This window comes from Acinonyx jubatus, chromosome B2 (genome assembly GCF_027475565.1).
Source record: "Acinonyx jubatus isolate Ajub_Pintada_27869175 chromosome B2, VMU_Ajub_asm_v1.0, whole genome shotgun sequence".
In the NCBI taxonomy this organism is placed as follows: Eukaryota; Metazoa; Chordata; class Mammalia; order Carnivora; family Felidae; genus Acinonyx; species Acinonyx jubatus.
In genome coordinates, this window is record NC_069385.1 from 131,869,031 (window position 1) to 131,881,111 (window position 12,081).

The 12,081-nt window shown below is 44.2% G+C and overlaps 1 protein-coding gene across 1 annotated transcript; it reads right to left on the reverse strand.

Moving 5' to 3' along the window:
* Positions 1–1,129: 1,129 nt before the first annotated feature.
* On the reverse strand, positions 1,130–10,626 carry CB2H6orf52 (chromosome B2 C6orf52 homolog). The gene is made up of 4 exons (XM_015068876.3): positions 10,111–10,626; positions 9,717–9,894; positions 5,317–5,362; positions 1,130–1,599 (listed from the first exon to the last, which is right to left on the reverse strand). Exons 1-4 carry the CDS (start codon positions 10,146–10,148, stop codon positions 1,451–1,453), a joined length of 411 nt encoding a protein of 136 aa, XP_014924362.1. The 5' UTR covers positions 10,149–10,626; the 3' UTR covers positions 1,130–1,450.
* Between the last annotated feature and the right edge of the window lie 1,455 nt (positions 10,627–12,081).

The window sequence follows — 12,081 nt, forward strand, 5'->3', positions numbered from 1 at the left end:
CACAAACAGAACTGCAAAGTCCACTGTTGATTACCTATGGCCCACACTGATCCACAAAATAGGCCCAATGGGGGTTATCACAACCAGTTAGATGACTGACTGTTAACCCTCAGCAGAAGGACTGAACAGGTCTGACTACACCAACCAGTGACTGATGATCACTGTTTACCCAGAACTTTAGTAGAGGCAGCTAACTACACCAACCTCTGGTATTTATGTAAACAATGTTGATGCTCTGTGAAGAGCTTTTTGTTCCTCTTTCTCTCTTTTAGAATTAGAGCTCCTGCCCCTTTTTGAGGTTGGAATTTGTTCCAATTGGCAGCAATCGTTGCTTTTCACACTCCCTTTGCCACTGTCTGGTTACAATCACGAGAGGGGTCCTTTGCTGCTCACACTACACTTTGTCCCCATCATTGCTAATTTGAAAATTCGGAAGAATCTGTTCATCTCCAAAGGAGGTATCAGGCCGTTCTTGCTTTCTCTGCCCCACGACCCAGCATTTGCTACCTCCCAAGTTACCCTCGTTCCACTTGGTATTAGAGAATGTAAAGACATCCTCATGCTTGGGCTGGATGTTTATCGTTTCACAGGATTAATAGTGACCACCAGAAGGAAAGCAGCAGCAGTCTGGACTATTCCAGCCACAGGACGGGAGACTGTTCACCATATGCATTTATGCTGATGCTTTCGTTTTATCTTTCACTCACTTATCTTCTTCTAAATCTAGATCTTCTGAACCAAATGTCACCAACTTCTGCATGTCATAATATATATTGCCCCACCAAACTGAGCTTCAATTACAGAGCGGCCCCCAAATTTTCAAGCATAATCATTCTCCTGCTAACTTCTGGCCATCAATTGCCATCAAGCCAGATTGATTCCACACTCTTTACCCATTTACACATCTATCCACTAATGCCCCAACCAGAGGCTCACCTCTTATTAAACCTATTTTCAAATGTCATTAAAAAAAAAAAAGTTTATTTATTTTGGGAGAGAGAGAGTAAGAGAGGGAAGAGAGAATCCTAAGCAGGCTCCATGCTGCCAGTGCAGAGCCCAATGTGGGACTCGAACTCATGAACTGTGAGACTGTGACCTAAGCTGAATTCAAGGGTCAGTTTCCTAACTGACTGAGCCACCCAGGGGCTCCAAACCTATTTTCAAATGTCTAACAGTGCAGCTTACTCTACCATGATAGTTATGTGACCTCTTCTGGCACTTATTTAATATAACACACTTCCAGAAATGGATATGCTGGTAAAGTTTATTTACATTACATTCTATCATGTCAGTCACATTTAAGTCCTGGAGATTTGTATTTACATATAGCATAGAGTACATTCCTGGCAGAATTCTTTTTGTCTTAGCAAAACAAAAACAAAAGCAAACAAACAACAACCCCAACAAAACAAGATGCAATTGATCTGACAGTTGGGTAGCTTAATGAGCATCATGCTTCTTTGGGGGTCTCATCTGGGATTTTAGAATGAACCGTATCCAAAGGCTGCCAGTGGCAACTCATGAGAGAGTCATAGAGTTCCTCACTTTTCACCATAAACTCCTTGTTCAGTTCTTCAATATTCAAATGAAGATCTGGATCTGCAGAAGCCAATAACGCATATGGAAAAAAAAAAAGTGTTACAGGACACATATTAGAAATGGCTTGAAATGAGAGTTTCATAAAAACATCAGCAGGAAAATATTGCAGACGTTTCACGTTAGAGTTTTTTTTTTTAATTTTTTTTTCAACGTTTATTTTTATTTTTTGGGGGACAGAGAGAGACAGAGCATGAACGGGGGAGGGGCAGAGAGAGAGGGAGACACAGAATCGGAAACAGGCTCCAGGCTCTGAGCCATCAGCCCAGAGCCTGACGCGGGGCTCGAACTCACGGACCACGAGATCGTGACCTGGCTGAAGTCGGACGCTTAACTGACTGCGCCACCCAGGCACCCCAACACGTTAGAGTTTTTAAACTGCACGTTTCCTTTCAAGAAGATTTGAAAATACAAATGGGAGCTGGGGAAGTAGCATGACCAGGCTCAACCAGCATCCCTGTGGTGGAAGAGATGGAGAAAATGGACGGATAAAGAGATGTTTTGGAGATGGATGGACAGTATTTGGAAATGGGTTCAATTTGGGGCAAAAGAGAAAGGGAGGGTCAAGGATGCGCCCTAAGTTTCCAGCACGAGCACCTGGGTGGACAGGACACCAGCGAGCCAGGACTAAATCTGCAGAACGGGGCTTTGAAACAATAAACATGTTGCTTTATTTGCTTAATTAACAGATTGACGTAAGTGAATAAATTGTTTATAGCAGCCCATTCAGAAACAGAGGGGGGCACAGGCTTCCTTCTCTGAAACCTGGAACCCTATGGTGAGGCGGTGTTAAGTTACCATGAAAGCGTCAGACCTAGATATTCATTCCAAGTTGTCAGGTTTCCAAGGTGCTGAATGCCATCCGTTTTTTCCTCTCCTTCTACTGAATGTAATTGAAGCAGCCCTTGCTGTGTTCCTCTGTAATGTTTGCAAGCCTTAGCTCATTCAGGACCATAATTTTTACTTCCTAATACTCATAAGGGACCACACTATTCATTTGTATTTGTATGCCTGTCCTGGACTAAATATTTGTGCCCCCTAAAATTCATGGAGACACTTACTTCCAATGCGATGGTATTTTGGAGACGAGGCCTTTGGGAGACAATCAGGGTTGGATGAGGTCATAAGGGTTGGGCCCTAGTCTGATGGGATTAGTGCCCTTATAAGAAAGGACACCAGTGATGGTGTTCTATGTTTCCCCCACCATATGAGGACATAATGAGAAGGAAGGTGGCCGTCTGCAAGCCAGGAAGAGAGCCCTCACCAGGCACTGAAGCAGCTAGTACCTTGATATTGGACTTCTCAGTGTCCAGAACTATGAAAAATAAATTTGTTATTCAAGCCACCCCATCTGTGGTATTTTGTTACAGCAGCCTGAGCTGACTAACATCCTTCTGTGATTTTTTTAGAACCAAGATTATCAACCGCCATCATAGGCCTAAAGCATCATATAAGTTTCATGAGCTACTTCCCACTTTTCTTCCCTGGAGTCATTCATGACTGTGTTGTCTGATTTTTATTGTTTAGAGCTTCCCCTCCCTTTTTATCTTTCCTTTAGAGCATCTGGTCATAAAATTAGATTTTTTTTTTTTTTTCTGAGCTTTCTGAAATTCTCTTTCTTAAGGTCATGCCCCAGGGTTCTTTCCTTCACCATTATGGGCAGGTGTTTGTGAAAAGGCTCCTGACTTAGGTTCCTGGTCACAGGAAAGGTGTCAGGACCACATCCATATAAGTACTGCCTGTCCTCTAACCTGTGGCCTAGAAACAGACACAGTATGGTCAGCTATGAACCCCAGGTTAATGATTTAGGCCCTTCCAGTGACATTGACCCTAGTGGTAGAAGAAGCCCATAAAAGACAAACGAATACATCTTCCCTAAGCCTGGTGGACCTCTAGACCAAGCTAATCCAACAGCCCCTATCCACATGTGGTTATTGAGCACTGGAAATGAGGTTAGTCCTTATCAGAGAGGTGATGTAAATATGCACTGCATTGCAAAAACTTGGTATTAAGCTTTTTAAATTCCTGGGGTGCCTGGGTGGCTCAGTCGGTTGAGCATCCGACTTTGGCTCAGGTCATAATCTCACAGTCCGTGAGTTCGAGCCCTGCATCAGGCTCTGTGCCGACAGCTCAGAGCCTGGAGCCTCCTTTGGATTCTGTGTCTCCTTCTCGCTCTGCCCCTCCCCCACTCGTGCTCTGTCTCCCTCTCTCTCAAAAATAAACAAATGTAAAAAAATAAATTAATTAAAAAAAAGATTTTTTAAATTCCACTTATTTTTATATTAATTACATGTTTAAATGTAACCTAATATACCTGAAATATTTCAAGCATTGAAATTAATTTCATGTTCCTTTTTAGTTGTTTTTTTTTTTAATTTGGCTACTAGAAAATTTAAAACTCTCTATGTGGTTGGATTTGTGTTTAAATCACATTTGCCCTGGACAGAACTCCCCTCCCCCTCCCCCCCCCCCCCCCCCCCCCCCCCCCCCCCCCCCCCCGCTCTACAAAGAGCTTATACTAACCACCAAAATTGCTATTATCTGCCAGATGAAGTTAAGACACTTAAAAACAGTTAAGAGCTATTGTCACACTTTGTAGGAGGTTCGTTTTCACATCCCATTCCACAGATGGGGCCCTGCTGTCCTAGAGGGGAATTTGCCTGGAATTACAGAGCTTGTCAGGGAGATATGAACCCAGGCGGTCTGCATCCAGAAAGCACACTTATTGTGGGTCTTTCTCTGTAATTTTTATACCGTCCGCAGGACTGGAGAAGGCAGGGAGAATGGATTCAGGCTTCAACCAGAATGAAATTCCCCTGAGAGATACAATGCGTATCTTTTATTCACATTTCAATCAAATGTATTTGGATAAAACTAGAACTCCCCCATAGCATTTAAAGATTTCTTTTAAACATCAGTTTCGTTTCATTTGAACACTGAGCACCTGTTGACTTGCTGACTTTGTATTAGTCACTGGGACTACAAAGACACCTGTTCTCACCTTTGATGCAGTCACGAGGCAGTGGGGGCGGGGGGGGGGGGGGGTTGGTCTGCTGGGGGTCCCCTGGGGGTGGAGGAAACCACCAGATGGCCATGTGATAACACAGGCAGGTGGTAAGAAACTGGCAAAGGTGTTCTCTCTAAGGGTCTCTTCTATTTTTCTTGCCTGTAACTTAAGTAAAACAAGCCACACATTTTCTCCCCTTCCTTGATTAATAATAGGGTCCTGCTCTGGGCATTTCCTGCCCATGCACTTTCTTTCTTTCAAAATAGATCAGGAACTACAATGAGCACTGCCTAACCCTACAGACTGGGCCTGTGAGGTCCCCCAGGAACCAATAACCCTGAGGGAAGTTAGGAAGCCAAAGTCGCAGTGATCACCTCCTACTTCTCCCCTTAAAAATCAAAATTAAAGCATTACTAATCCCAAAGTTTAAATTTATGGAGGAAACTGATCTTAAAAACAATTTATTGTCTTTTTATTGTTTGGAAATGTCCCCATTTCCTAGTCCTTCAGAAAGACCCAAACAGGTGGCTTAGCTCAAGCTGCCCACAGAAACAATTTCCAAAAACCAGATGAACTGCTGAAGAAAATGGCTTACGCAACCTACGTAGGAATTTTCCAGTAGAATCTCTCAGTTTCGAGCCAGTTGAGTAATGAGTAACCTTGGGAATGGATTAGTTTTGTTTTCAACCATGGCAACACAGGGTTTACGTTACCTTCCAGTGGGTTTTCATCTTGCTTTTCTGCCAGAGCCGTGCTTTCCTACAAGGAAATCAGTATGTTAAGAAAAAAAATAAAGATTTACTATCAACACACGCTTTTAAAGAAAACACTCACTGTCAAAAATAATATCTAAGACACTGAACTCCCTTTAGATCAAATTTGTTTTGAATTTTGATTTGAAGAATCTTTAATAATGACCACAGTTATGAAATAGGTAATCTGAGTCAACAGATGAAAAGTCACAAAGGAGGAGCATGCCTAACCAAGGCCTCTGGCCTCCCTGAAGCTTCTGGAACTAACTGGCATCCTAGGGCCTGGGCTAGGAACTAGACACCAGGGACCCTGGCATCCAGACTCCACGGTCCCTGCACTAAATGCCCAACTCTCTGTCTGGACCTCTGCCCCTATTTCCAGATGACGACTTGTAAAATCTTCACGAGCATATTCTCTCTAGAGCCTTCTCATCACACCTGGACCCCACAGCTCAGCTAAGGACCAGGACAATAGGTGCTTAAGCAGATAACAGAGACTACAGAAGAGCTAACCAGTCAATGAGAGAAGTAAATTCGAGAAGCACTCCCCAAATAAATCTTGTTTGGTTAACCCAGACCCTATTGGCTCTCCTGGGACAGGGTAAGTTTCTATGACTCCTCTCCATAGGCACCTGTTGGGAAGTGTTTCTGTTAAAGATGTACAGCTGTTCCGAGGAACCAAGCCATCCAGGAATAGCCCAGGTAGCTCCTGGGACCCAATGAACTTCATGAAGCCTCCCTTGCTAAGAAGAACAAGTTTATACTGAAAACCAAAGAGCCACTGTCTCTTCTTTTCAATCTGTCAGAAAGCACCCCTCCCTTTCACTCTGAAATAGGTCCTGGTTTGGAAAATAAATTATGTAGTTACCATAAGTTTAATCTCACCATTGGTGTATTTTTTCCTATTTAGAAACAGCTAAGACAGCCAGAATCTGGGCTTAAAGGAGGCCTTTCTCATAACACAATGCCCGAGTAACCTCGCATTTCCTCCTTTGCAACGTGTGCTCAGGTAACTGTGGATCTCACCTGACCAGGATGCAGGGAGCAGGTGCTCTATGGAGACAGAGCATTCTCTCTGGTGTGAGGGTCGCCTGGGCAGTACCTGCTGTTCTTGAAGAAGGGCACATCTACTAAATTTCGCTAGTGGTTTTGCTAGTGTTCTGCTAGCAGAGTGCTAACTCTGCTGGTGGGAGTGTGGGACCATTGTGCTGAAGGAGCGCAAATACCTGAGAATCATTTTGAACACATCCACTCCCTCTGATCTAAAGACACAATGTCAAAACGCACAGGGCTCTTGGGAGGCTAACCTCTTACCCAGGAGACACAAGCGTTAAGAACACCAGCGTGCCCCAGAGGGGGAAATGGACAATAGAGCTGGGACATCTGGCAGAGGTCATCCTTTCTGAGGCAAGAATAAAGCGAGGGCACTCGGGAGTGAAAGAGGCCCACGGCAAAGCCTCACCGTTGTGAATACTGCTGAACAGCTTCATAACTGGGGACTCCCACCAGGAAAGCAGGCAGGTGGCACAAGTGTGCTAACCACAGCCACGAAAGTGGATAGATTTCTAATTCTTGACACTGCGTGTTAAGAAAGGAAGGAGGGAAGAAAGGAAAGAAAGAAAGAAAGAAAGAGAAAGAAACTGCATGTTACGGTAATAATTTGACAGGAGAGTGGGATGAAAATCCCAGCAGGTGTCAACAAAAACGAGAAGAAAGGGTCAGGGGACAAGGAGACAAAAATGGTTAATTTCTTTTAAAATTTTTATTTATTTATGGGGCACCTGGGTGGCTCAGTGGGTTAAGCATCCGACTCTTGATTTCAGCTTGGGTCATGATCTCAGGGTTCGGGGATTTGAGCCCCGAGTCGAGCTCTGTGTTAACAGCACAGCGCCTGCCTGGGATTCTCTCTGTCCCTCTCTCTCTGCCCCTCTTCCGCTTGCCTGATTTCTGTCTCTCAAAACAAATAAATAAACATTAAAAATGTTTTTATTTATTTATGTTTCTTTGTTCCTTTGGTGGTGTTGTTTCTTACTATCTTTTCTTTCTTTGGTGTTAATTTTGTTTTCTCATGAGTGGGCAGAAATCAAGAAATACTTTCATTTTTGAAGTTGATAATGCAGTCAAACCTATACTTCTCTATTTAAAGATAAGGGTAACCACAGGAAGACACAGAGACTATCTCCCAAACTAGTGAAAAAGAGAAGGGGTAGAAGAAAAAAATGTGCTAAAACCTCAGGTAATATAGCAAAATTTTCTTTTTTAAGTGATGCAACATCAAACATCTGCTAACAGGGTAAAACCCGATCTGGGTTTAAAAAGAAAAAAAAAACAAGAAATATAACAAGATATTTTATATGGAAGAAGGCACGCCTAAAACAGACTTGAAAAATTGAAAATGAAAGTTTGGGCAAAAAAAAAAAAAAAAAAAAAGATACCAAGCAAATGTAAGTTCTAAAAACTGAGTGTTGAAATATTAAATCCAACTCTGGGTTTAAGGTACAGGCCATCCCATGAGGAACACTAGGAAGCAAACTGGAGAGAACACTAACACTTTGACTGCTCAGTGCTAATTTCCATAATAGGCAAGCATCTGCACAGTCAGATAAAAGGGGGTATAACTAACAGAAAGAGAGGTAGACAAAGAACATTGATGAGGTCACAGAACGCAGGTATCATCAGGCAACAGCTTAAAAGGTATTTGCCCTCAATGGAAGGCAAACGCCTTCCACACCTGTCACGTTGGTAAATTGCACACGGAGAGGCAAGCACACTCACAACAGCAATGAGAAGTGTAAACGTAGGCAGGCTTTTTGGTGAGTAATTCGCGATCTGAAATTTTCAATGTTACATCCTTTAATCCCGACCTTCTACTTCCGGCAATCTATCCTTAGGCAAAGAACACTCTGACAAATGCTTGGAGATCGGTAAACATTTGTTGAAGTGCTAAGAGCATTTAAAATGTTAGCCCCCAAGGGATGAGCTAATATCACAGCTCGTCCAAATGGGCAACTTTTAAAGAAAGCTCTTTCAAAGGGGGGACATCTCGGGGAGGCTGGGAGGCTCAGTTGGTTAAATGTCTGAGTCTTGACTTCCACTCACGTCACAATCTCATGGTTCTTGAGTTCGAGACCCTCACCGGGCTCTGTGCTGTCAGTGCGCCTCCGTCCCTCTCTCTTTGTTCCTCCCCTGCTTGCGCGCATTTGTGCACTTGTGCGTGCGCGCTCTTTCTCTCTCAAAAATAAACATTCAAAAAAAAAAATTAAAGGGGAACATCTGCTAATGTCACCTGCCAGCAGAGGCAAGGAGTAAACCAGTATGTACTACACAAGTTCATTCTTGTTCAATTCTCCGCAAACAGAAATAAAGCCCAATCACCCTGATTTAGCAAGAGTAGAAGGGAAAAATCTAGAGGACATGGGTGTCCTTGAACAGGGGTTTCTTCTAACTGGGGAGGAAATGGGGAAGAGGAAAGGGACAAGGACGGGGGAAGCTTTCTCTTATTCTAACACAGAAATCTGTGCAATTTCAGAAATAGCTCGCATTAGTAACCAAAACATTAGAACAGTTCTTTTCAATTTTTTAAAAATGCTTATTTAATCTTGAGAGAGAGAGAGGCAGAGTATGAGTGGGGAAAGGGCAGAGAGAGAAAGAGAGAGAGAGAGAGAATCTGAAGCAGGCCCCAGGCACAGAGCTGTCAGCACAGAGCCCCTAATGCGCGAGCTGTGAGACCATGACCTGAACCGAAGTCAGGCGTTTAACTGACTGAGCCACACAGATGCCCCTGGAACAGCTCTTAAAAGGATGTTCATGTTTTCTGCTATTACAAAACAAAAAACTACCTCTAGTCCGATTTTAAGTGTTTAAGAGTAAAATCAAGGGGCACCTGGGTGGCTCAGTGGGTTAAGCCTCTGACTTCGGCTCAGCTCATGGTCTCACAGTTCATGAGTTCGAGCCACACGTCCGGCTCTGTGCCGACAGCCCAGAGCCTGGAGCCTGCTTCGGATTCTGTGTCTCCCTCTCTCTCTGCCCCTCCCCCAACTCACACTCTGTTTCTCTTCTCTTTCTCTCAAAAATAAACATTTTTTTTTTCTAAAAAGAGTAAAATCAAATGAGTGGTAATCTAAAATTTAGCAGTAAGAATTTAAGCACGGACTTCATCAGCCTATAATTTTCTTTTTGGAAGACAGTGATGACTTAAATTGTGGGCAAATCATCAGCTTTTCCTCTCTGGCATCAAAATGGGGAGCAAAAGCCATGGCTGTGGGAATTTGAATGAGAGCATCCAGAGGTGTGAAGGTAGGAAAAAGATACCTCTATGCTGGGCTCACGGACGACACAGGATTCATTTCAGGGAGGGGTACCTTAGGTGTGACCAGACTTGCAGCTGGGCGTCCGGAGGTCTCACGCACAGAAAGGTTGTGTCCATCTCTCTCTGCTGCACAGCCGTAGTCATAGCCAGAGAGGGAGTAACCGCTGTGCTGCTGCTCAAACCAGCTGCCCGATTGGTAACCCAGGCAGGGCTGGAACACGGGCTTCCCCCTAATGAGCAGAGGGGAGACAAGAATGACATCACCAAGCAAGGCAGAATCACTCAAAACTCTTCTTTCCCAGGAGGCTCAGGTAAAGATGATTTCTGCGTTAACTGTTTAAGGACACCAATTTCCAAAGCGATGGTTTGGAAATTGCCAAAAAGCACGGAAGAAACAGAGCATGGACACCCTTCATTTTCACTGGGAGTAGGACAGACCAGCTCACCTTTGCCAGTGCCAGTAATAAGTACTTGGTTGAGCCATGCCACAGCCTGCAAAACTCTCCTGCCCAGCTATTTATCCAGAAACTTCGCAAAAAGAGACCAGGTATCCACAGTTTTTATTCGGGAGGCAATAACTCCAGCTCTGGGGGCTAAAGCCTCTCACCCAGCAAATCTCTCTTCCGACTGCCAGAGAGAGCAATTAACATAGGAGCAGTTCCTGCTGGGTGATGAATTGCTTGACTTTTGTTACAATGGGGTTAAGGCATGGGTGGGGTAGGAGTCTATAGGGGTCACCTGGGGGGACCTTCTGCACGCTAGCAGCTGGCTCTAAGCTTGCCAGCGCCCTCTCCCAGCTCCAGGCCCAGGGGAAGGCAGCCGAAAGCCAGCGGGGGCACAGAGGAGTGCGTGTTGAGCAACTGTGAAACCCACTGAAGTCTCCATCCCACCCTCTACAATTATTGAGTCATTTGTAACAACGAAAACCGTAAAAGAAGTACCGCACGTTGATGTTTCCCTCCTCAGTTCACTTATCTGCTAACTATTGGAAGCAGCAATTAGTGGACTTTTTTTTTTTAAATAGCTCCTGCAGGTTGAAATCATAACCCCGACCAACCGGTGGAAAGAAGTCCTAGAAGGAACACGTGAGCGCGCGCGCGTGCACACACACACACACACACACACACACACACACACACACACACACACCTACCCTCTTAATGTGGGTACAGGAAAACATTTTAAAGAAATAATACTGTGGCTCAAAATTATTTAAAAACACCAAATACAGCATGCCTTCCCAAATTTCAACGTGCATATGAATCACCTCAGCACGTTGTTTAAAACATAGGTTCTGATTCCATAGGTTTGCATTAGAGCCTCACTCAGATTCTGCCTAAGTAGCCAGCCTACACAGTGTCCAAATGTGAGAAGGTAACTTTTGAGTCCAAATAGGGGCACTTCGGGTCTGGCCATTTCCCTGCAGCTTGTTAATAAGTGCTTGATGTAGTCTATATTTGCCGGTGTTGTAAAAAATAATAATCATGAATTCAAATCATTCAGTTATTCACCCATTATTTACTGAACAGCTACTTGTGCAAAGCAGGGTGATAGAGTGGGGCCTACACTCCAGATGTCCCCATGCTTCCTGGGAGAGTGATTAGCAGCTCTGCCTCAACTTGCTGGGTGCCAGCCACTATTCAGTTTCCTTTTCTTCCTTAATAACAAATCTCAGGGGCACCTGGGGGGCTCAGTCAGGTAAGCGTCCGACATCGGCTCAGGTCATGATCTCATGGTTTGTGGGTTCGAGCCCCGCATCAAGCTCTGTGCTGACCGCTCACAGCCTAGAGCCTGCTTCGGATTCTGTGTCTCCCTGTCTCTCAAAAATCAATAAACGTTAAATAAAAATTTAGGGGGGAAAATAACAGCACCCTGATTTTTTGGGGGGCAGAGATAGGCTTCACTAAAAGACATTTCCTAGTTCCCCAAGCGCAGGTAGATGTGGCCGAGTGGCCAAAGTCTGGCTAATAAGATGTAAATAGAACTATTATAAGAGGATTGAGGACAGCTGTGTGGGCCAAGGGTGTTTGCTTAACTGGAAGGAGGCGTGTGGTACTCCACCCTTTCTTCGGACCTAGTGCTAGGATTAGAGATATGATGGCTGGAACCCAAACGCTGCACCTATTATGGCCTATGAGGTGACATAAAAGGGGAAGCCATACACCGGAATATAGGATCTGAAAGAGAGAATGTGTCTGGGTGCCTGATGACTGAGGACTCCTTGTACCAGCACTAGATTGCCTCCCTCCAGATTTCTTTTACTTACGAGATAAATGTCTTGTTTAAGCCACGGCTGATTTAGGTTACTGTATGAAGTTAAACACAATTCCTAACTGCTAGAGCAGCTTAGCCTTCAAATAAAACCTATCTGTTGAGGATTCTTTTTGTAAAACTTTCATCAGTGTTTTGTTCCTTCT

Excerpts from the sequence above, each read along its gene's own strand:
- CB2H6orf52 (XM_015068876.3), bottom strand. The coding sequence starts at position 10,148 with ATGGCTCAACCAAGTACTTATTACTGGCACTGGCAAAG. Across the intron at positions 9,895-10,110 it reads TATTACTGGCACTGGCAAAG|GGGGAAGCCCGTGTTCCAGC; the intron begins GTGAGCTGGTCT and ends TCTGCTCATTAG. Across the intron at positions 5,363-9,716 it reads CAAGTCTGGTCACACCTAAG|GAAAGCACGGCTCTGGCAGA; the intron begins GTACCCCTCCCT and ends ATTTCCTTGTAG.